General features: G+C 49.5%; 5 protein-coding genes and 1 non-coding gene across 10 annotated transcripts; 3 read left to right on the top strand and 3 right to left on the bottom strand.

Annotated features, from left to right (window-relative positions):
- The first annotated feature begins 36 nt into the window (after positions 1 to 36).
- On the top strand, positions 37 to 1,321 carry LOC120908596 (histone deacetylase complex subunit SAP30 homolog). Of its 2 annotated transcripts, XM_040319778.1 has the most exons (4): positions 40 to 156; positions 234 to 513; positions 647 to 862; positions 944 to 1,321. In XM_040319778.1, exons 2-4 carry the CDS (start codon positions 334 to 336, stop codon positions 1,070 to 1,072), a joined length of 525 nt encoding a protein of 174 aa, XP_040175712.1. In that variant the 5' UTR covers positions 40 to 156; positions 234 to 333; the 3' UTR covers positions 1,073 to 1,321. The 2 variants fall into 2 exon arrangements, with proteins under 2 accessions (XP_040175711.1, XP_040175712.1); XM_040319777.1 differs by having other exon boundaries at positions 37 to 513.
- A 383-nt stretch (positions 1,322 to 1,704) lies between these two features.
- Positions 1,705 to 5,077, bottom strand: LOC120908593 (NADH-ubiquinone oxidoreductase 75 kDa subunit, mitochondrial). 2 transcript variants are annotated; one of them, XM_040319772.1, is made up of 5 exons: positions 4,834 to 5,077; positions 4,567 to 4,735; positions 3,302 to 4,489; positions 3,039 to 3,221; positions 1,705 to 2,961 (listed from the first exon to the last, which is right to left on the bottom strand). In XM_040319772.1, the coding sequence occupies exons 2-5, from the start codon at positions 4,729 to 4,731 to the stop codon at positions 2,317 to 2,319; spliced, it is 2,181 nt and encodes a 726-aa protein (XP_040175706.1). In that variant the 5' UTR covers positions 4,732 to 4,735; positions 4,834 to 5,077; the 3' UTR covers positions 1,705 to 2,316. The 2 variants fall into 2 exon arrangements, with proteins under 2 accessions (XP_040175706.1, XP_040175705.1); XM_040319771.1 differs by having other exon boundaries at positions 4,925 to 5,076.
- Positions 5,078 to 6,278: 1,201 nt separating this feature from the next.
- LOC120894139 (lipase 3-like) lies at positions 6,279 to 13,816 on the top strand. The gene is made up of 4 exons (XM_040296543.1): positions 6,279 to 8,054; positions 11,423 to 11,810; positions 11,894 to 12,093; positions 13,070 to 13,816. The coding sequence occupies exons 1-4, from the start codon at positions 7,566 to 7,568 to the stop codon at positions 13,613 to 13,615; spliced, it is 1,623 nt and encodes a 540-aa protein (XP_040152477.1). The 5' UTR covers positions 6,279 to 7,565; the 3' UTR covers positions 13,616 to 13,816.
- A 259-nt stretch (positions 13,817 to 14,075) lies between these two features.
- LOC120893686 (26S proteasome non-ATPase regulatory subunit 13) lies at positions 14,076 to 15,847 on the top strand. The gene is made up of 5 exons (XM_040295708.1): positions 14,076 to 14,321; positions 14,455 to 14,568; positions 14,639 to 14,923; positions 14,996 to 15,149; positions 15,213 to 15,847. Exons 1-5 carry the CDS (start codon positions 14,218 to 14,220, stop codon positions 15,696 to 15,698), a joined length of 1,143 nt encoding a protein of 380 aa, XP_040151642.1. The 5' UTR covers positions 14,076 to 14,217; the 3' UTR covers positions 15,699 to 15,847.
- Positions 15,830 to 22,592, bottom strand: LOC120893687 (glutathione-specific gamma-glutamylcyclotransferase 1). Of its 3 annotated transcripts, none has more exons than XM_040295709.1 (4): positions 22,132 to 22,592; positions 19,959 to 20,957; positions 17,829 to 17,864; positions 15,830 to 16,626 (listed from the first exon to the last, which is right to left on the bottom strand). In XM_040295709.1, the coding sequence occupies exons 2-4, from the start codon at positions 20,142 to 20,144 to the stop codon at positions 16,105 to 16,107; spliced, it is 744 nt and encodes a 247-aa protein (XP_040151643.1). In that variant the 5' UTR covers positions 20,145 to 20,957; positions 22,132 to 22,592; the 3' UTR covers positions 15,830 to 16,104. The 3 variants fall into 3 exon arrangements, with proteins under 3 accessions (XP_040151643.1, XP_040151644.1, XP_040151645.1); XM_040295710.1 differs by lacking the exon at positions 22,132 to 22,592 and adding an exon at positions 21,491 to 21,620; XM_040295711.1 differs by lacking the exon at positions 22,132 to 22,592 and adding an exon at positions 21,054 to 21,440.
- Positions 18,247 to 18,412, bottom strand: LOC120899231. The gene has a single exon (XR_005739034.1). It is a non-coding gene; the product is annotated as a U1 spliceosomal RNA (small nuclear RNA).
- Positions 22,593 to 22,661: the final 69 nt, after the last annotated feature.

Here is a 22,661-nt window from a genome sequence, read left to right as displayed (position 1 = left end):
CTCCCTTTCTTTTCCATCCATTTACGACAAACACAAACATACAACAAACCGAACCAAATTTAGGTGACGCGACGTGATGTGAAAAGTTATGCGGCGCTTCATTTGTGCTTAATTCATCATTTAGAAAGGCATTAAACGGAGTTCCTTGTCTTGTTGGTGAGACATTATGCGGCATATTTACCAATAAAAGTAAAGTCTAGTGTAACGTAAAGTGTTTTTGCCCTTAAAAAAAGGGACTGCCGTATCATAGGGCATCTTTTGGAGCTGTTGTTCGGACAGGTTGTGCAGTGCGTGCGGGAGTGCGTAGTTACGCATTAAAAATTTGCCAGTGCAATGATGAACAATAATGGGTTCAGTACGGGGGAGGAAGATTCCCGCGGGCCGGCGGACCAGATCTGCTGCCTGCTGGACGACGGCGAGCGTTGCCGGAAGCAGGCAGGCAATGCGTCCTACAGCAAGCGAATTCAGAAGACGGTCACGCAACGAAGGCTAAAGCTGAGCATCGACAGCCATGTAAGTGCCAAGTTACCCCGTCCCCCACCACCTACTCCGCACCACTCCCACGGGTAGCACACTATTGTGTTTCGCACCCCACCCCCAAGGTCATTTGGTTTTGCATTCACATTCACTGTTTCTTACCCCTCAGGCACGACATATCTACATCTGTGACTTTCACAAGGCAAGGATACAGTGTGCCCGCACGAAGCGACGCCGCCGCGATTCGGAGGACGACAGCAACGAGACGGACACCGATCTGCCGGAGGTCGATCTCTACCAGCTGCAGGTGAATACGCTGCGAAGGTACAAACGCTTCTACAAAGTGTCCACACGTCCGAGCAGCAACAAAGCGCAACTATCGGAGGTATTTGTCGGCGAGCGTGTGCACCCATACGGTCAACATCTTCTAATCAAACAATCTTCTTACCTTTCCGTACTCGTGCAGACCATCATGAAACACTTCAAGACGATTCCGATCAAGGAGAAAGAAATTCTCACCTACTTTATCTACATGGTCAAATCCAACTCGAACAAGCTGGACCAGAAGAACAATGCGAGTGCCGAGGCCACCTGAACGGTAGCGTCACCATCAGCAACGTTGTCATAATTGTGCCGCTTTTATCTTACAAACTCCTAGTTTTTAACGCTTGTGTCTCATCCAATAAGTGTAGTGTGTCCTTCCTTTCCCCCCTGTGTAACGCTAGCAGTTCTGGCCCTTTCGGTTTAACGAAATGTTTGGCCCAGCGGACCGAGGGGACACAAGGAATAAAGCAAGAATAAAGCATAAATCACACCAGATGTGACCTTAGTGCGATTAGCAGAATCGTTAGACTATACTTTCGAAGGTGCCGCTACCGATCGATGACAATGTTCAGTTTTTCAGTTCGTAGTTCGTTTCATTTTTTTTTAAAGATTAGTTCAATTTAGTTTATTACAAGAGCAGCTTTTTTAAACATTCTATTGTTACTATGATACAATAAAAAACACTGCTTGTTGGAATCAACTGTTTATGTTTCTTTTTACGTTCCTTTCCTCGCTGCATTGCTAATTACTTTCTCGGTGCGCGCGTCTGGTCTGGAAATGGGCTTAGCACGAGCGAGAAAATTGATGAGTTCCGATGCGTTGTGCGAATTGGTTTAGTGTGAACTGCAGCTGTGATATTACTATTGTAGCCTATGAGTTATCCGAAAAAAAGTCGCAAAATACTGCATTTGAAGTATAAGAATCTGTTTTGATATTTATTCGCTGTTCTGTACTCGGTACAACGCTCGTTTATACTTCTTCAGCTCTCAACCGCGTTGGTTTTGAATAGTTTTGTTTTAACATTGCTCCAGTATCGGATGATTTTTGAACAATTTTCTGTAGTAAACTAGTGTGGAGGACAATTTGAAGTAGCTCTTTTCTCGCGGAATAGCATCGCACATGAGATAATACATTCTCTATTTTTCCTCCTGCAAAATAAATTGAAACTGGGATTCAAAAAACAGCTAAACTTACTATGTGTTCGTCATTTTCGTTCCCTTCTATTGTTCCTTTCCGAGTTTTTCTTTTTTATACAAAGAGGACAAGTCAAACAGCATCATCACCCGTTACACCGCAAACCAACCTGCCCGTTGCACAAACAACGCCAATCGTCACTTGCTCAAAAAGGAACTCACTCAACGCTGCTTCAAGCCACTTCACCATGGTTTACCATCGAAAAAGATCACGAAGATGGTTCGCTCGTTTCGCAAACACCTCCCTCCTCGAAACGTCCCGGCCACAAAGGAAACGCACACTGTATTCACTTTCGGTCTTAAGCTTGCAATATGGTAAACTTTAATTAGCTTGCAATTGCTTCTTCGCTGCCGTCACACATTTGGCCATCGTCGGCGAAGCGCGCGTAATCGGATCGGTCATAAAGAAGTCGGCCAACTTTTTCTGCACCACATCCACCTTGCCACCGTCGAACTGCACCGACGAGTTCTTCAGCAGTGCGTCCGCGATGGCGAAAAAGTTGGACGCTTCCAGCCGCCCGTAGCGCACAAGGTGCGGCGCAATGTCCTCCATGCGGGTGCGCAGATCGTCCAGCGTGTCGTACGGTAGCGGCGCGCCAGCCACCTCCGACAGAGCGCGCAAAATCTTCCAATCCTCTCGCGCAAGGCCGGGCGGCGTAACGGCCACCAGCGTCTGCTGGGCGCGGCCCTCCGTGTTGACGTACGTGCCCTGCTTCTCGGTGTAGGCGGCACCGGGCAGGATGGCGTGCGCCATCTGCGCACCGGCGTCTCCGTGGTGTCCCTGGTACACGATGAAACAATCCTTCGGCAGCTTCTCCTTGTCAACGACGCCCGCATCGGCACCGAGCAGGAAGAGCACCTTGGGCTGTGCCTCTAGTGCGGCCTCAACGCCCGGCGTGTAGCCCACGTCCAGGGCCGCCGTTTGGGCCGCATTCGTCTGCAGCACGTTCCAGACCTTCCAGTTCTTCTGCAGATGAAAAATACAAACAACAGCACGCTAAGTTTGCGCAACCAAACGCAACGGCGTACGTAATCGACACTTACGTCAGCGGGCGACAGCGAGTTGGCGAACACGTGCAGCGCCGTGAGGAACGAGGTGCCGTCCTTACGGGCGAGCTGATTTGCGCCGACGATGATGAGTGGCTTTTTCGCCTCCTTCAGCTTCTTCGCGAACGGATGGTGTCCATTTGCGATATCGCGGATCAGCGAGGTATCGCTACCAAGATGCTGTTAAGCATATTGAAAATAAATACATCAATGTTTAGTGTTCATATCAGCCGTTTGTGGTGCACAGAACCTTTTCTCACCTCATAGTCGTACGAAAGGTTAACTTTCGGCCCAATCAGAGCAATGTTTTGATCGTTATGGATGTATCCCTTCCTGAGGCGGGTGTTCAGCAGCGGCGCCTCATAGCGCGGATTCGTGCCGACGAGCAGCACGAGATCTGCCTCCTCGCAAGCAGCGATCGATGAGTTCAGCAGATAGCTTGAGCGCAAATCCGTGCCCGATCCGTCCGTCGGGAACTTTTGCTCCGTGCAGAGCGTCTCCGAGCCCAACCGGTTCAGCAGATCCTTCAGCGCAACGAGAGACTCCGCATCCACGAGTCCACCGGCCACGGCGGCCACCTTGCCCTTCGGTGCACCCCGCAGCGCTTGAGCGATCGTGATCAGGGCCGATTCCCACTCGACCGCCTCCAGCTCGCCGCTCGGATTGCGCAGCATCGGGGCGATCAGCCGCTGGCGCTTCAACCCGTCGCACGCGAAGCGCGACTTGTCCGACAGCCACTCCTCGTTAATTTCGTCGTTTTCGCGCGGCAAAATGCGCAGCACCTCGCCGGTACGCGTGCTCACCACGATGTTGCTGCCGAGCGCGTCTAGCACGTCGATCGACTCAATCTTGCGAATTTCCCACGGCCGGGCGACGAAGCTGTACGGCTTGTTGGTGAGCGCGCCGACCGGGCACAGGTCGATCACGTTGCCCGACAGCTCGGACAGGAAAAACTTCTCCACGTACGTGCCGATCTGCATGTCGTTACCGCGGCCCGTCGTGCCGAGATCGTCCACACCCGCCACCTCCGACGCGAACCGGATGCAGCGCGTGCAGTGGATGCACCGGGTCATGATGGTTTTGATCAGCGGACCGATGTCCTTGTCCTCGACCGCCCGCTTGCCGGTATGGTGAATGTCGGTGAAGCGCGACCGATCCGAACCGAACGCCATCGCCTGATCCTGCAGATCGCACTCGCCGCCCTGGTCGCAGATCGGACAGTCGAGCGGGTGGTTCATCAGCAGAAACTCCATGACGCCCTCGCGCGCCTTGCGCGTCATTTCCGAGTTCGTCTTGATGCGCCAACCCTTCATTACGGGCATCGCACAGGCGGCAACCGGCTTCGGCGACTTTTCCACCTCCACCAAGCACATGCGACAGTTGCCGGCCACGGCGAGCCGCTCGTGGTAGCAGAAGCGCGGAATCTCCACACCGACTTGTGCGGCGGCCTAGTCGAAAGCGAAAAACAAACAAATAAGCTATGAGGCTTGCAAAGGCAGGCAACCGAATCTCGTCAACAATTTACCTGCAGGACGGTGGTGCCCGGATCCACCATCACGGGCTGATCGTCCACAAACACCTCAATCTTTTCCGGCACCTTGGCCGGTGTCGTGGCCGACGTGCGCACTATCGTCTGCACCGGGAACCGTGCCCCGAGGGCAAGGGCCCGCGTAACTGGCACTCGCAGCATCGTTCTGCAAAGAAAGGCAACGTTGCGTTAGCGTTGGCGACGTAGTAGCAAGACACACTTCGACTACAGCAAGCGCCGAATACGAAGTGGGAAAAAAATTACATAATTCACGTAAATTTTCGCGAGATGGCGTAAACAGACGGCTGCGCTTGCGACCGCAACCCGGGGCTACAATGGCCGTTCCTGCACTTACTCGGGCTGTCTGCTAGCAGTGCGGCGGTTTTGCACTCGGTAAAGATCGATAGGAATTTAGAACGAAATGTATTTTTCGCTGGCAAGGATTTCGATCGCAGAACAAAATGTCCAGCTCCTTGACGTTTCCACTTTGGAAAACAAACGAATGACAGGCGGCTGTCAGCAGTCGCGCTGACAGGTTGAAAATGAGGCTGCGGTGTCTGTAGGCTGTCTACAGAAATCAGAAATTTTATGAAAAATAAAATAATTTTAGCGTTTGTGACCAACTAGTTTAATTATTACGTCTCAAAAAACCAAAAAATATTTGTTTATGATTCACAATTCTGTAAAATTAAACGAATTTTTTACGAAACGACTAGTTATTTGATTTTGTGTGTGGTAACTGTACATAACGAAAACAATTTTGGTAAATATATTTGCAAATTACAAATTTCATCTGGGGTAGTTTTTATTCATGAATTGCTTTGAATTGATAAATGGTATAAATCATCTAAAAGCGATTCTACATACAGCGAGAGAGCAGCTGAAACAATAACTGACAGCATGCTTTGACAGCGACTGACATAATTTTCAGTGAGAGAATTCTCCTTGGCATGCAAAGAATGATGAAGCTGAGAAAATTTTTAATTTGCAGTGTATGGAGAACGGAAAAGCAAAATAAACTTTTTTGACTTCATTTTAGCGATTAAAATCGATTTTTTTTTTTCAACATCATTCCAAAAGTCTCATCTCGGCGCTTTTCGGAGCTTCTACACAAAGTGTATGAATATCAGGTGGTCTCATAGCCTGTTTTTTATAGCAAAAGTTGAACGTCACTTTTTGACAGCATGGGTGAAAACATTTCCCCAAACAAGCTTTCTGACGACTTGCCTTACACACAAACAATCTTAGAATCTTCGTTATTTGCACTGAAATACCTTAAAAAGCACTCAAAATATATGTTACTGTAGGCTAAACCAAATCTGAACTAATTAAAATCCATTTTTGGATCAAAATAATGCCGTCGATGAGGACACCAATGTGTACTACGTATGTGTTGCTAAAAACAAAGCGAACGGTTCCTATGGAAATTCACTTCACCCATTCTGTCAAAAGGAGATTTTTTTGATTTCGAAATTAGTTGTCAATTTGTATGGGACGAGACCACCTGATATTCATACACTTTGCTTCTACACACACCGGCATGAGAAACCCGTTGTCAATTCTCTCACAGCCAACTCTCTCACCTGCAGACTCTCGGTGCATGTAGAAACGCTCTAAAACCGAGACCACTTCCTTACCAATCTACCCGTTGTCTATCAACCTTGGCATACACAACAAACGTATCAATACACAACGCACAACAATCAACACAACCAAAAGGCTGTTGATGTTCGCGTGGGAAGGACGTGTTTCGTGCGATCGGTAAAGTTACAATTCTACGCACAGCTCTCTAGTTAATCTTAGTGCATCAGTGTACCTCGTATAAAGCATTCATTATTACAGAGTTTCAATTTCCATTAAGTTCGATAAAAAAATATTGTGCTGGGCGGCTGCGGACGCCCCTAAACGCGCGCCGAAAAAGTGCATCCCCTTGAACATCGGTGTGTGCGTTGCCGTTTCGTTGAATTCACCCCGCGCCAAAAACGAACACTAAAACGTGTCCTAATTGAAGACCAAGATCCGCTGCCACTCTCGTTGGGGAGGGGTGCGCTAAATCAACACAAACACACAAAAAATGTGAAAAGAAAGTTACCATACGGTTTCGTTGCATCCGCACCGCAGCTGACCGTGCAGATGCAGCTTCCGTTCAAGTGTTGTGTTGATCTATTACCCGTCGGTTACAGCCACGCTCGCACTTCCCTAATCGGAACACTCACAGCCTATGTTGTGTTGCACGATTGAGTCATAGCAACGCGTCCTTCTTCTGTGCCGCTTCTGTGTGGCATGGCGAACGGGCTCGTCGATCATCATCATCATCCTCGTCATCATTACCACCGTACGTGCTGGAACGGCGGGCGGCAGAACTTTGCACCGAACGCTGATCGATAAGGGAAGGAACCGTACCGGAATTGTGATTGTGCGCGCACCATACATTCGAAAGCAATATAAATACGCACCGCGGATGAGCCGGCTGAGTGCAGTGCCCGCTGGACAGCAATCCGCTCGGTAATCGCGTGAAAGAGTTGTGTGCGCGCGCTTGCTTTGGTGAAAAGTTTGAACTAAAAAAATAACAAAAAGGGAAATAAAACAAAACGCGATCCGCATCGTACCGTCGCGACTCACTGACACACTTTTGCGCGCCTGTTTGCCACCACACACACACACACACATACACAAAAGCTTTGGCCATCGTATATCCCCACTGGCGCGAGACAACCGGACCGCTGTGGGGCGGTGAGTCAGTCACAGTCCACGCCAACTGCCGCCGAAGAAGATTCGCTTTTGTGTGCGCTTTCCGCACAGTTTTCTGTGTGCGTACGTGTGTGTGTGCCTGTGTGTTTTGTGAAGCAAAGTCACAGATCAAACGATTCGCTACGCCGCCTTTTCCCCGGATAAGCTGCCGGGGAAAACTAGATAAGAGAAAACGGTCCGTGGGAACGAAAGCGGCTCGGCATTCTAGCAATTTGAGCGCGGTGAAAATTTTCCACCGACCCGCGATGTTGATTCGGTGTGGGAAACTGTTCCGGCCGCGCAATGGTTTGGTGGTGGTGATTACCGTTCTACTCCTTACGCTACGCCCGGCCAGCGCCGACGGTGGCCTGTTTGACAACTTTATCTCGCAGCTGATGACGACGGCCGCTACGGCGCAAAACTTCCTCGAAGATGCGTACGATCAGCGACAGGGCCGGGGAACGGAACCACCACCACTGGCGGAGGTGCCTTCCGTCTCGGCCGAACCCCTCTCGCCCGTACTGATTCCGGTCGGGAGCATTGATTTGAGCGATCACCAACCGGCCATACCGTCAGCACCACCGACCACGTTTGCCACCGGTACCACTACGAGCACGAGCACGACGACGACGACGACTACGACGACGTCCACAACGCATGGTACGCGTGCACCGCTGCCGTTTTGGAATCCGTTCGTTTGGTTGCGCCCCAAGGAGCCATCCATACCGTACAATCCGGATACCGATCTCAGTACGGTAAGTAAGGGATGCATGCTGGGGCAATTGTTTGTTATACTTATTTTATTTTTCAGTTACTGTTTGTACTACTTTCCTAACGTTGTGTACCCCGGAGCTGTCATCTCATTGCAAAACTGAATAACTGAAAGCTAAGCATTGGTTTTATCAAGTCATTAAAAATTCATATCGAGCGTCCCACTTTCAAGCTTTGTCTGCTCACATGCGTGTAAGGAAAAGCCGAGCACTGGAAATCATTAATTTAGATATTTCCTATCTATTTAAAACCTTTTAGCATTGCTTAACTCTTCCTGTTCAGCTCCTCGTCTATATAGTGGACTCTGAATTAAGTTAGTAATTTTGCGTACACACAAAAAAGCTGCTGCGACATAAGAGTTAAAATCATAAACCTACTCTCCATTAGTGTCACAACCGAAAAAAAACAACATTGTTAAGTCATCTTTTAATGAACGTCACTTATCTCCATCGAGAACTTATCACTTGTTTATAACTTCTCCGCTTGGCACAGAAATCGACTGTAGAATACAAACAACATGCATAATAACTACTCCCGGAAGAGTGTGGAGGACTATTTTTACATAAATGAATCACCCAGTTGGTTGTAATCGTCATCTCCCTTATGATTCATTTAGCTTCGTGCGAAATTAGATTAACTGAAGCAAAAATAAAGCACTTACACCCGGGCAGCCCGAAAGGCAGCGGCCCCCTTGCGTGGCAGCGGATGCAGGTGCCGTGTATACAAGCTCTACTTCGCGTAATCCAGCCGGGTTTCCGCAAAGCTTAATCCAATTTGGCCTTGAGCTTTAGCTTGCGCCGCCGTCGTGCAGCCACCAAACGACACGGCCCACTGGCTCGGACGAACGCGTTCTCCCGATCCGATGGAGCTAATTTAATTGCTCTAATAATCATCCTCACACACACCACGTTCCACGTTTAGCTGCCCACACCAAGAAGCAAGTAACAGCGAGCAAAGGGGAGCATCTGGGACGACGAAAAGTGAAGCACTGATTTGATTACTATCACCTTTTTCTTCGCCTTGCTTGTGCATCACAAACGGTTTGAGAAACGATGCAAATGTTTGCCAGGTGAAACCTTGGCTCCTCGCGGTATGCATATGCGCTTTCCCACACACACACACACACACACACAGAAGTGGACACCACCACGTGGACGTCTTCGATAGGACCGTGAACCAAAAACAAGCAAAAAAGAATCGTAAACGAAAGATGCATATCGTATTAACAGCCTGTGATTGATGCGATGATAGCCGCCGCCAGGATAACGAATTCTCTCGCCCGGGCGGACTGGCCATGCCGTAGCAAGCTGAATAATGTATAGACGACCTCGTCTGTTCGTGTTCGATCATCGACGGCCAGGGTGGTGTTACTACAATATTGCGGTCCCACAACCTTTACCAAGGGCACACACACACACACCCGCTGAAAGATGGGGAACGAAATTAATGGACATCAGTGCTAACAAATATTGCGCCCACAGAACGACGACGACGAGACATAATTGCCAGGATCGGTTAGACGAGCTTGTTTTTTGTTCGGTTGTTTTGTGGCCTATAAAAATAGTTCCCATAAAGGATTGAAGAAAAAAAGGATTGCCCCTGCCTCTGTCGCTATTCGGAGGTTCGTGTTGGAACTACAAACATTATCTACCCTCCACCATGTGCCCACCCACGGATGGCTTTAGAAGTCCGATGGTTATTTTAGCCAGAAATCAACCACACAACCGAACGAACCGAACAGACATGGCGCGGTGTCCGTGTGTTGTGTGGGTGGGACTATTTGAGGTACACCATAAAACCGTGTTTCCACAGCGCGTTGCATCGTCGGCGGAAAAGGAAGTTGCATTAGGAAACGAAAGGCGAACAGGAGGGAGCGTACGGTGGCAAACAGGACAAACGGGAGGGCCACAATAGAAGCACAAATACACACAAAGGACGATGCACGAGCAACGATACACATGGTATGTGAAGGGTCGTTTGTGTAAAATATCGCCCACAGATGCATCGAATGCACGACACAATGCCTTGCCGCCTCACCATCGTCGAAATGAGCGTTATTTGTTGTCATTTGTTTGGAATGAATTTAAAATTGACATTTTTCAATGGTCTTCACGTGCTGTGAGGATAATCAAACCGAGTTTTCTATCGGGCTAACTCCCATAGAACTAGCTTCGCTCGCTATTCCGTTCGTCCCATGTCCCACAAATGCTGTATTTGCGTGTTTAGCAGAAACCCACCCCGTGGGCTTGGTCGCTCGAAACAAGGCCAATCATCATCATCATCGTGGAAGGGAGGGTCGGAAATTGGACCGATAAATTATAGCTCTTTTGCGAGTTCTTGACGTTGAATTCTGGAGCAAATAGAAAAAAAAGCAGGACACTCGATTATGAAAATGTACACCGGTACGGTTTGGTGTATGACTAGGGGAGTTTCCTTTTTCCTAGCACGAAACTACTCCCGGGTCTGGAGACTTCTTTGGACTTCGAAGGCTCCCATTTTCTTCTATGGTACAATGCGAAACCCAAGAACAAAGAAAGTCCTTAGCCCTCTGAGCCGTTAGCGTGTAATGTATGTGTATAGTAACGAACACACACCCTTCCTCACGAAGTCTATCTGCATAGTAGATGTGCTTTGTACCGGTCGCACTGGGCTTTAATAAAGGGATGAACCAGAACATCCGGCGACGCAAAAGAATGGTCTGTTTTGACATTTACCCAAGGATCTAGGGCGTCGTCGGAATCATCATCGCACTAATGGAAGGCTCGGTTTTTTGTGCGCCTCAACAACGGATAGGCACGGAGAACGACGTATGGCGTGCTACACTAGGTGTGTGTGTGTGTCGTGCGCCTGGTTAAGGCGGTCCCGGTAAAGTAATTGTCCGTTTGCATGCTTCGTTTCTATCGTTCTGACTTTTGACACTGGAGCTGCAGGTTTTCGAGGAAACCAGCCAGCCAGCGTAGTGAGCAACCATCAAGGACGATACATTGGAGCGGTCCGGCAGAGGTCCGTTTGGAGGTCATTTTTGAGTGCCTTACGTAGTGCGGACTTTAAAGCGAGCGATCGATAAAGCAGTTCAACCCGTAACGGATGGATGTAAACTTTTATTGGCCAAAGCTACCAAACTATTCATTTGAAAGCTACATCATCGCTTGACAATAAACACCCTAACGGCGAAATGGATTATGACCATCATTAATACTGAATCATCGTCACTTCCTTATCCTTCCTTATGATGCTGGTCATCAACTGTACCATAAATCCGACAGCAAAAATGCGGGCCACTGAAAACCAACTCTATTAACTGCATGTCCCTTTATTCACCGCTCTCTCTCTCTCTCTCCTCCATTTGCAGCCCGAAATAGCGGTCCGTCACGGCTATCAGGCAGAATCTCACACTCTCAAAACGGCGGACGGCTATCTGCTGACGCTGCATCGGCTTCCCTGCGGTCGGATCGGATGCACCGCGCAGGGTGGCAAGGGTACGGGCCAGCCCGTATTTCTGCAGCACGGACTGCTGTCCAGCTCGGCCGACTGGTTGCTGAGCGGGCCGGAAAAGGCGCTGGCGTTCATACTGGCCGACGCCGGCTACGACGTGTGGTTGGGCAATGCGCGGGGCAACACTTACTCCCGCAAGCACGTCAGCTTCAGCAGCGACGAGACCGCGTTCTGGGACTTTAGCTGGCACGAGATGGCCATGTACGACATACCGGCCGAGATTGATTATCTGTACAACATGCGCGGTAAGATAGGGAGAGAATGAGAGGCGGTGGTTGTTCTTTCGGTGATTCTGGTGTTAATTGACCTCTCCTCCTTCTCCACCCAGCACAAGAGCGGAACGATACGACGCGCAATCTGCTGTACGTGGGACACTCGATGGGCACGACGATGATCTTCGCACTGCTGGCAAGCCGCCCGGAGTACAACGAGCGGCTGGAGGCCGTCTTTGCCCTCGCACCGGTTGCGTTTATGGGTCACGTAAAGAGTCCCATCCGTCTGCTGGCTCCATTTTCGCACGATATCGAGGTAAGGAAGGCGAGAGGACGTAACGGGCGCTTACAGCGAATTTCCTTGTTCTGCAATAATTAGAACACCCACTATTCTGTCCCCAATGTTCTCTCTTCTACATTTGTCGTACGTGTTTTTTTGTTTCATTTCATCCCGTTGTTCCGTTGCTCAACCCATCATCATGCCAACACACACACACAAACACATTTATATCTCCCTTGTCCGGGTCGTCGTATCAGTAGATACCGCTAAACTATTTCGATAACCTTCGTGTTCCCAATTGGGTAGATGGTCTCGCGAATGACATTCTCAAACGACTCTCGTTGCGATTGCTGGTGAGTTTTCTGCTGGTGTTTGCGCCACACATGCAAACATGCCCTATGTGTGTGTGTGCACGCTACGAACATCCATTATTCGGTTCCCTCTTCCTCCGGTGGTCGTGTTTCTCTTTCTATACGCTAAGGGATGAGTGCTGGGTGGCTTTTAAGCGGATGTCCGGTTGACCGGTCATCGTCCTATTTTCCCTGTGCCGTGGGACACAGTAGCAGCTCTGGCCATTCCCGGTGCAAAGGATACTTTATTGGTGTGGATGTTCTATTTCACGTATTCATAAGGCGAAAGTATTTAAGCACTCTGATAAGATTTTAATGCAATTTATGTAGTATTATTTAACATTCTGGGTGGGTTTCTCCAAGTTCTTTCTCATACTCATCATTCATGAAATGTAATCTTTTGTAAATAGTTGTTAAGGTATGGTTCATGAAGAGGGGAACGAAGGCATATATGCATAATATATTCACTCTTATCAATAAGTATCTATCGGACTATTGGGGTAGGAAGTGTTTCCAATATCTTTCATCACGCTGTACATTATCTCATCCTCACGGTTTTATTAGTACTCATCACAGAAAAACTTTCTTAACATTCACACCTGTCGCATCGTCGCATCCAAAGCTGCATTCTCTAAACCGCATCAACTTATCCCTTTCCTCAGATGATACTGAAATTCTTCGGCGGCAACGAGTTTATGCCGCAGAACAAAATCATACGCTATCTCGCCAAGTACGGCTGCGAGCTGACCGAGGCGGAAAAGTACATCTGCGAGAACACGGTGTTCGTGCTGTGCGGCTTCGACAAGGAGCAGTACAACGCCACCCTGATGCCGGTCATCTTTGGCCACACGCCGGCCGGCACCTCGACCAAGACGGTCGTACACTATGCGCAGGAGATTCACAACGAGGGCAACTTTCAGCTGTTCGATTATGGCGAGAGCGAAAACCAGCGCCGGTACGGCCGTGCGTCACCGCCGGGATACAATCTGGAAAACATATCCACCCCGATAGCGCTGTTCTACGCGAACAACGATTGGCTGGCGGGTCCGAAGGATGTGGCCAATCTGTTCAATCAGCTGCACCGCACCTCGATCGGTATGTTCAAGATACCGAACGATAACTTCAACCACGTGGACTTTCTGTGGGGTAACGATGCGCCGGAGGTGGTCTACAAGCAGCTGCTGATGCTGATGCAGCGATACAAGTAACTGCGCCAACGACAAGCCATATCTTGCTACCTTTTTAAAGCTGGAACACGCGAAAGTGAATTCAAACGAGCGAACCCCTATGACTGCATTTTCATGTTGAAAATTCTTACTGTTAAGACTTCTATGAATTGTATGTATGTGTGTGTGTATGTTGTATGTATGTAAAAAATAAAAAAGGGTAAACAGCTATCCGAGCATAAATAAGTCGTGTTTTTCTTTACTTACATGACATATATGCTATGGCCGTTCAGTAATTTTGAGCCGGAAAACGATCAATTCAAACATTGCACCAACTTACCATCAAATATATATATAAACCTTGGGCAGTTCAATTCCGGCAACTGTCAAAAAGTGTACGATTGTGAGTTGAATTCTGCTGGCTGGTTCGCGCCCAGTAAGCACCAAGCAAACGTTGGAGCTCAAGTACTCAACTAGAGACCTTACACATTTTGACCCGGCCGCAAAGTTTTGGCAAATCATTCCAAACTGTCAAACCGCATGACATCAAAAGTATCACAAAAAAAGAATTCGCTCTAAATTACACGAAGCAATTGCACGTAGTTTTGTTATTAACAGGTATTTCAGAGGAAAAGTAATTCATAATGTCCAACGTCAACGTTGCAAGCTACCTGGCGGAACAGAAGAAAACCACCGATAAAGATCTAGCGGCCGAATGGACGGTGCTGGAAGAGTTGTACAACGAAAAGTAAGCATCCTCCCCGCCGAAACGCGTAGGAAAACAATCTGCAATTCCTTGTTTCTCCAGCGGAAACAGCACGATGCTATATAATAGCATCCGTTTTAACAACCCCGTTTAAATCTCTTCCTTCCTTTGCCAGGCTTTGGAATGAATTGACCATAAAGGTGGACACCTTCGTGAAGCATCCTGCCCTACAGAACGAGGAAGCTTTGCTTGCGCTGTACCACAACTTCATCGCCTCCTTCGAAACAAAGTGTGTATTGCGCTACGCTCTTGCTGTTATTGGATCGCTGTTAATGAGCAGCGCTCTTTTGCTTTTACAGAATCAATCCTTACGGTTTGGTGGAAATCCTCACCGTCGTCATTTCGTACCTTTCCGATAAGAAGGAAGCGATTGCGTTCCTCGAGAAGCTAAAGGACAAGGTGAAAATCTGCGACCAAGCCGTATGGATGTGCAAGGTGCTGCAGGGCCAGATCCATCTCGAGCATCTGAACCAGCTGGATGAGACGAAAAAAATCATCGAAGATCTGAAGGACATCCTCGAGGAGGCGGGCAATGTGACGCCGGTGCACGGCAAATACTACATGCTAGCAGCCAACTACTATCGGTAGGGAAGCGTCTTGCGGAATTGTTTGTATATTTCTCGATATTCTTTAATGCATACGAATGCAATTTACAGATTGGTCGGCCAGCACAGTGATTACTATCGGTGTGGTTTGCAATTTTTGGGCTGTTCGATCGATACCTACCCTAAAGATCAGTGGGCACAGCAAGCTTTCTGCCTCGGTTTGGCGGCACTGCTTGGCGAAGGCATCTACAACATCGGAGAGCTGGTAAGCAGAAGAAGGGTGACTGTTCCAGTGTCCACCGGACTGACAGAAATTTCATCTTTTCAGCTAGCACATCCAATCCTTGAATCGCTCAACGGTACCGAAAACGAGTGGCTGGTGGAGCTGCTGCGTGCGTTCAACTCGGGCGACATTGTCAAGTTCGAGCAGATGAAGCCGAAATGGAGCTCGATTGCCGATCTGGCCGCGCAGGAGGTGAAGCTGCGGCAGAAGATTTCACTCCTCTGCCTGATGGAGATGACGTTCAAGCGGCCGGCCAACAAGCGCACCATCACGTTCGACGAGATTGCCAAGGAGGCGAAACTGCCGATCAAGGAGGTCGAAATACTGATCATGAAGGCGCTGGCCCAGGGGCTGGTGAAGGGTGCGATCGATGAGGTGGCCGGTGTGGTGAACATGACCTGGGTGCAGCCCCGCGTGCTCGACCGCAAGCAGGTGGCCGGTATGGCCTCTACCCTGGACACGTGGATGTCGTCCATCACGTCGATGGAGCAGCTGATCGAGAGCCGGGCGAGCGAAATTCTCACCAACTGAGACTGTGCGAAGGAGTGGAAAGGAGTGGAAACACAGCTCTTCCCCCCTCTTTACGCCCCACACCCACGCAGTCGCTGAGCGCGTTTGTTCAAGCTGAAGTTTACACTTAAATAAATGAATAAGACTCTATATTTCATTATAACATAAAACACTTTATAGTCAACTGTAGTAGTAGTAGTAGTAGCGTTCAGTGGTAGCAGTCTTAAGGCTAGGGATTTTTGTTTGTTTTGTATTGTAAAAAAGGAAACACGCGCTCATACACACGCACACCCACCAATCGGATTCACGCGCGCGTGAGTGTTGCTTCTCTTTGTGCGTTTCGTAGAAAAGAACTTTAAAGCAAAGTACTAATTAAATGGCGTTCAATGAGTATCGGACAGGACCGCGGGGCGGGGGAGGAGGAGGTTTAGATGTGCAAACAGCGCAGCTTGGTATCGGGAACGCGCGACGTGTACTCGAACGTGACGTGGCGCCGCACCTCCTCATGCGTATCGCGCCGGATCCGGTGAGGTGTAACGTTTCCGACCAGCAGCAGCTCCAGCTGCACGTTCGCTTCCGCCACGAACCGGCGCACGAGCCCCTCGAGCTCGAACAAATGCTCGTCGCACGCGCCCGGCAGCTCGTCCCGCATGAACATGGCCAGCCGCACCAGGTACTCGACGTTGTGGCCGCTCGGGCCGCGGCACTCGACGATTTGGCGGGCCGTCACCAGCAACGGTTCCTCGCCGATCCAGTGCTCGTTCTTGGGCGTCGCGATGTAGACGAGGGCCGGAAATGCTTCCCCACTGATGCCGGACTGTTCGGTTGCGATCCGGGGGTAGAACTTGATGTACTCGGTCACGTATCCGCCGAGGGTGCATTCGCGCTGCTGCAGATAGTCCAGCGCGTGGCTTCCGGTCACCCTAAATGCACAGCCCCATGTGATACCCTGCAAGACAGGCGCAAAGAGAAAACGGGAATTTCAAACCTCCAAACCGTGTTCAAATGCAATCTATTTATAGCGCGCGCGTGCACTGTTGTAAGGTTCTGCGTTAGACATCGCTAGAAGCGGGATTTTTGTGCGCCCGTATATAACCGGACGGGTTGGCCCTCTCGCCCTGTGGAGAAGATGCTTTGTGGTTCTTCCTAGCTCAACTCTCGTGGTTCCATACGAGCTGTCATAGCTCACTCGTTGCTTCACACCGAAGCATGCCATGGGAAAAGTCCCCGGGCCCCGGGCAGAAAGTGTCAGGACGTGACTCGTCCCGCTTGTCACACAGTCAGAAGTGGAGGGGGTGTTCAAATCTCTCTTGGCTTAGACATTGTGCAAACTTGCCAGATATTTACAGTTATGTTGAGGGACTCAGGGAGGGGTACAAACTCCCCTTCCTCTCTCACACAATGGGGCTTACTCAGAAAGAACTGCTCTTCCTCCTATTTTGCAAAACTGCGTGCTTGTGTTAGAATCGTGTTTTCTCTAAGCATTCTAGTAATTTAATTATTTCCTTTTTCCTGCTTTTATGGAACCTAACTGCTTGTTAGAATTGTGTTTAAACTAATCAATTAGAACAATCCGCAGGGTTCTACCACAATGCAACCAGTCAGTCTAGCTTTTTTACTTTACTTTTGCAAAACAATTCAATTTAGGCAATCGACTTTAGGCATTACAGGGTTTCCCACGATTTATTGGTCAGTTCCCATGATTTTTTGGTGCGTTCCCACGATTTTTTGGTCGTATCCCATAGATTTTTGGTTCGTTCCCATAATTTATTGGTATTTTCCGATTGGATATCAATACAATTGCACCAACAAATTCTGGGAAACGACCAAAAAACCGTGGGAACGCACCAAACAAACATGGGAACCCACCAAAAATTGATGGGAACCAACCAATAAATCGTGGGAAACCCTGTAATTGAAAAAATGCTTCCTATTTTCAGGCTATCTTCCTCGCTCAAAGGGTTTCTATTCTTTATACACGATACTCCAGTGCCGGTATCAAATATCACACATCACACCTCAACATCTGATTGCGTTCGGGAAATTTAAGCACATTCACATTTAACCACCAGCTGCCGTCAAGTGGAACTGCATCACGACATGCGGGAGCTGGTAGAACAAGAAAACGCCGCACACGTATCCGTAACTTACCTCTTTGTCCTCGATTAAAGTGGCCACGCGACCCGGCTACGTTGAATGAAGGGCACACACGTTGAAGGAAGCGCAGACAGACGCATCATGGGATAACATAATAAAGAGAAGAAAAAAAGATGATTTCATGCATAAGTTTCTCGTCTGGTATTGTGTTGAGTGCTTTGCTTGGAGATGGGGATGATATTGCGTATGACGGTGCGTGAAACTATTCCTTCTATGCGTAAGAATAGCGTCTCTCCAGTGAGTAATAACACACCGCCCTGGATGGAATAACTTCCAGATGACGCATAAATCACTTTGATGAAATTTTAAGACAAATAAGTTACATTACATACTTTCATGCTTAATCGAGTCACTAATTTACAATTTTTAATATTTCGAGAAACTGTTGTATATTTGATATTTTAAGATGAAATCGGGATGTGCGCGGACGCACTTCCCGGCTACCAAAAATTGCGCACACGAGTTATCCACATGAGGGATAATCGCAGGGGTCAACCCAGCCCAAGTGTGCAATGGCCAGGCCTCGCCCTGGGGGAACCGCCTTCGTGATCACGGTAACCCCTGTGCCAGGTAAGTATGCTTTCTGCCGGTCACAACCAACCACCCCATTCGCCGGCCACATGCTACGCTAGCGATGCACAACAAGCCTTCCCTTTGCAAAGGGATGTTACTCGCATCCTTTTGCTACCGACAGTCCCTTTTGCCCTGTCCTTGTGTGCAATACGAAGTAAGCTTTGGTTGACGTTTCTTTTCGTTAGCAAGAGAACGAGTCTGCGCTTATCAGCGCTACTGTTAGCGTTTGTGCAGACCTACTGATAACCTGTTACACACAACGCGCTCGCTCCATTAGAAGGGTTTGTCGTTGTTAAGTGGATGATTTACCACACAACAGGTCGTTAGTTCGATTCTGATCTAATGTTAATGTACACTAGAGAGCTTGTTTATAGCGTTGTTTCTTCGACACGCTGTATCTGTTTTTATTCCTTTTTTCCCTATGTTTTTGTCATTTTATCGTTTTTCTCGTGTCAATTTACACGACCCTTCAGTGTCTCACGCTTCCTCTGCAGGCAGTTGCAAAATAGAGCCAATTGTTAAGTAACGCCTCGACACAACAACAACAACGCTGTGTGTCGCTCCCGCACGTGTAATGGCTCGGCTATATGGCAGAATATTAAACAAAAACAAATAGCAAAATACAACACCACCACCACAACCACCAGACGGTATCGGATGAGCCACACGACGGGAGAGGGGTTGCGCGCACAGTGGAGGAGCGGGGAAAAGGGTCTCGTCGCCTATTATTTATGTTCTTGTCCTGTCGTTTTGCGTTCGGCGATGGGCAGCGTCGATGTGGTGTGGTATAAAGATATTCGCGATCTCGAGCGCGAACGGCGTAAATACAACGCGCCACAAGTGTTAGTTTTCATTTTATGCCTGCCTTCTTTTTTGCGAATTAAACACACACAAACACAGCTGGGTTTATCGGTAGCCCGACGTGCCAAATGTGTGTTTCATTCCTGTGCCGTTGTTTACAAAACACGCCACCAACCCTTGGCCCTAAATGGTCACCCCCTCGCCACCCGCTGACGCTGTTATTCCATCTATCCCTCCCTCTTCGCATGTTCGCGTGTAAAAATCCGCCGTTTTTTTAATGGCGAGCGCGTGGTACAACAACTACCAACACACGCCTTCGCCAACGGTGCGAGCAGGCGAACAACACAACGGAGGAACTCGTCAAATCGATGGCCGCGTGTTTGGGTGTTTTGGGTTCGCCAATTTTGTCCCTCGTATTGTGTGACGACGGAAACTGATAAAAATAGCCTTCCACCACCACTGATCTCGTTTGAGACAAAGTAGATCCTGTGAGCCGTCGATGAGGGAGGTGGTTAGGAGACACACAAACACACCCACACATATGATAAAATGTTGGGAAGAAGAAGAAAAGACGCAAATGCAAATAAGAGAGCTGATTTGCGTATTCGCTGTACACCCCCCGCTGTGTCAAGTAGGTTAAAGTCGTCTGCTGTCTACGCCATGGGTCGTTTGGGATAGATTTCAAGGGCTAAGGAGGGGGAGGGGGAGGTCACATCGGTCGGATGCTGAGGGATTCAAAACAAGCCTTACCTTCTCCTTGGTCCCACGGTGCGTCACATTGCCCTGCCAGAACCGGCGCACGTACCCGCGGATGTAGCCGGTAATGCAGTCCGTGTACTCGAAACCCGGATACCAGCACAGGGACCCATATCCGAACACCCACACAGTGGGCGTACTACCACCACCGCCAGTCGTTGGCGCGTTCTGTACCTCCATCGTGGCCACTCTTTCGTTTGTAAACACACCACAAACCACACAGCCCAAGGCGACGAGGATCACCAAGGTGCGGATGAAAGCCCAATTTTCTCTCTCTCTCGCTCGCGCTCGCGAAGGTGTTTTGATGACTAGGCACTGTGCACTGTTCTATCGATGCGCGTGTGGTGTGATGCTCGCACACTTGGATAACCCGTAACCCGTGGCTACACACCTGTGCGCCTGTGCTAAGGATGCTAGAAGCTGCCGCCGTCCTGCGAGTGGTTTGCTGACACCTTGGGCCAATTGGGTTTCGTAAGTATGTGTGTAACGGGTGGAGGAAGTGTCACTTTTTTGCTGCTTGCATACTAACAACGCACTCACTTATCGGGTATTTACACTCGCGTTATCCCTTTGGCACGCACACACTCAGACGCACACCATCAGTCAGTTGCATTAGATGCGGGAGATTAGATTGAATCACGTCAAAACAAGCAAACCAGTAAAAACAGGACCGAATCCCTACGGCTAGAGTGCGGCGGGCACGGAACGAAATGGAAAGTAACGCACTCGGTGCCGCTCGGTGCTGCGCGCTGGAGTTGGTGGTGATCGCTGAGGTAGAAGATGCCACCGCCGTGGACGGGGGGACTGTTCCAGCGTGACCGGATGTCGCGTGCCGTGCGCTGCTAGTACGGCTGCGGCCGCCACTGCTCGCTCTGTTGCCACTACTGATGCGGCCGCTCGTCGGAAGCCGATGGATATTGGTGCTGCTGCTGTCGTCGTTGTCGTTGTCGTCGTCGGGCTGGTGTCCGGTGCGCTAGCGGAAGGCTTCATAGTCTGCGAGAGGGCGAGAGTGAGAGCAAAAAGAAAAACGCGTGCTTTATAAATGCAGAAGAGAACGGGAAGCGGGATGCAGCAGCCAGAAGCACTCACAAAGCAGCAGATCGAGAGCCGCCATACATAATCACGCGTTTTCGCACACACACACGCTTTGTATTAGCCGTGCGCGCTCGCGCCTCCCCCCGGGGCAAAGGTATGCGTGTGCGCGTTATGTGTGCGCGGGCGCTGGTGTGCGTTTAGAAGCGCACGGACACACACGCGCACACAGCCGAGAGTGTGTGCGCGCGCGTGTGTGTGCCCGTGCACACGGCACGAACAGAAAAATCCCCTCCCCTTTTTGTTTTACTGGTTTGCTAGGTGTGTGCGAGGCAGCTTGCGCGTCCCGATTTAAACAGGCCACGACACTGCCACGTGATACGTCCGATTAGTGCAAATAATAAGCAACAAACGGTGTTCGAGTTTGGCAATGAAAGAGTTCAAAACGTTGGCACGATCAATACCCCCCCCCCCCCGAGCAGAAGAATGCAAACTGTCAAAATCCGTTTGGGGTATTAGCGGTCCGGCATCGCAGAAGTAGCAGCAGCACTGCACTATTGCACTATTTCATGGCTCACTGCAAACAGCTGACGAGTGAACCAAGTGCTGCTGCTGCTGCTGCTGCTGCAGTTCAATTCAAAACAACCCCCCCGACATGTCCGTGAACAACGCGAAATACGTTGGCGAGCCATCCAAGCAAGCCGCGCGCTGCCGTACCGCGAATGAACTTTCTACGAATGACGCACCATTGAAGAACGAACGGGGCACGGGCGGTGGTGTGTTTATTTCGAGGAAGTTGGCGATTCGAAATGAACCAACCGTTCACCCGCACTTCATTGACGACGTGGAACGCGCGCGGGTGACCTTCGACGCTAAAATGTTGCATTTTTCCGCGTCGGACCGCGCGGTGTGTTGGTGTAATTAATACAAACAGGGAGCAAAAACCCACATGATAGTGTTGCTGTGTTTGCCGTCCCTGAACTTGACCAACAGTTGACAATGAAACGTTTGTAGGGGTAGTGGGGGCAGGGCGAGGGGTGTTAGTAACCCTCCTTGCCCTCTCTGTGGCACATACATTCTAGCGATGCGTAAGTTCGGAAAATGCTTTACTCCCCCGCCCAATCTTGCTACTTACACCGTAAAACTGCTGCCTTGAGCGAACGCCACGCGCCTGCATCGTTGTTGGTGGTGCCATGCCGCAAGGAAATCTGTTTTGCCACCCCCTTTATTAACACGAGACACCGCAACCGCAACAACCGTACGAAGCCATGGTTGGAAAATTGAACAAATTCGGTCGAGAAAATCGGAATCCGGAGGGAAAGTGCTTCTTCTTCACGGGGTTAAGCTTAACCACTCACAGCACACACCCACAGCGAGTTCACAGTTTTCACGGGGAAATCTTTTGCACAATAGAATGCGGTGGTCGGTAAGGGGGTGTTGGTGGCGGGCAAATTTTCCTCCACGACAGCGACGACTGATGACGACGACGGTCAACGACAGTGGCAGAAGGTTTTCTGATGCGAAAAACGGCTACACGACGGTAGGTGCACGACGATCCGGTCGGTTGCAGTGTACGGTAGTTTCTATTTTGTGTGTAGTTTACCCCCACCCTCGGCCACCATCGACCCATCAGCATTGCATTGGAAAGGGCATCCCTGCGTACGC

Source organism: Anopheles arabiensis, chromosome 2 (assembly GCF_016920715.1).
Source record: "Anopheles arabiensis isolate DONGOLA chromosome 2, AaraD3, whole genome shotgun sequence".
Lineage (NCBI taxonomy): Eukaryota > Metazoa > Arthropoda > Insecta > Diptera > Culicidae > Anopheles > Anopheles arabiensis.
Note: the sequence above shows the minus strand (reverse complement) of the source record. Positions and strands in the feature narration are given on the sequence as shown.

Excerpts from the sequence above, each read along its gene's own strand:
- LOC120893687 (XM_040295709.1), bottom strand. The coding sequence starts at position 20,144 with ATGGAGGTACAGAACGCGCCAACGACTGGCGGTGGTGGTAGTACGCCC. Across the intron at positions 17,865-19,958 it reads ACCGTGGGACCAAGGAGAAG|CCGGGTCGCGTGGCCACTTT; the intron begins GTAAGGCTTGTT and ends CATTCAACGTAG. Across the intron at positions 16,627-17,828 it reads CTTTAATCGAGGACAAAGAG|GGTATCACATGGGGCTGTGC; the intron begins GTAAGTTACGGA and ends CCTGTCTTGCAG.
- LOC120908596 (XM_040319777.1), top strand. The coding sequence starts at position 334 with ATGATGAACAATAATGGGTTCAGTACGGGGGAGGAAGATTCCCGCGGG. Across the intron at positions 514-646 it reads AGCTGAGCATCGACAGCCAT|GCACGACATATCTACATCTG; the intron begins GTAAGTGCCAAG and ends CTTACCCCTCAG. Across the intron at positions 863-943 it reads ACAAAGCGCAACTATCGGAG|ACCATCATGAAACACTTCAA; the intron begins GTATTTGTCGGC and ends GTACTCGTGCAG.
- LOC120908593 (XM_040319772.1), bottom strand. The coding sequence starts at position 4,731 with ATGCTGCGAGTGCCAGTTACGCGGGCCCTTGCCCTCGGGGCACGGTTC. Across the intron at positions 4,490-4,566 it reads CGGGCACCACCGTCCTGCAG|GCCGCCGCACAAGTCGGTGT; the intron begins GTAAATTGTTGA and ends GCTTTCGACTAG. Across the intron at positions 3,222-3,301 it reads ACCTTTCGTACGACTATGAG|CATCTTGGTAGCGATACCTC; the intron begins GTGAGAAAAGGT and ends TATGCTTAACAG.
- LOC120893686 (XM_040295708.1), top strand. The coding sequence starts at position 14,218 with ATGTCCAACGTCAACGTTGCAAGCTACCTGGCGGAACAGAAGAAAACC. Across the intron at positions 14,322-14,454 it reads GAAGAGTTGTACAACGAAAA|GCTTTGGAATGAATTGACCA; the intron begins GTAAGCATCCTC and ends TTCCTTTGCCAG. Across the intron at positions 14,569-14,638 it reads ATCGCCTCCTTCGAAACAAA|AATCAATCCTTACGGTTTGG; the intron begins GTGTGTATTGCG and ends TTGCTTTTACAG.
- LOC120894139 (XM_040296543.1), top strand. The coding sequence starts at position 7,566 with ATGTTGATTCGGTGTGGGAAACTGTTCCGGCCGCGCAATGGTTTGGTG. Across the intron at positions 8,055-11,422 it reads CGGATACCGATCTCAGTACG|CCCGAAATAGCGGTCCGTCA; the intron begins GTAAGTAAGGGA and ends CTCCATTTGCAG. Across the intron at positions 11,811-11,893 it reads TTATCTGTACAACATGCGCG|CACAAGAGCGGAACGATACG; the intron begins GTAAGATAGGGA and ends TTCTCCACCCAG.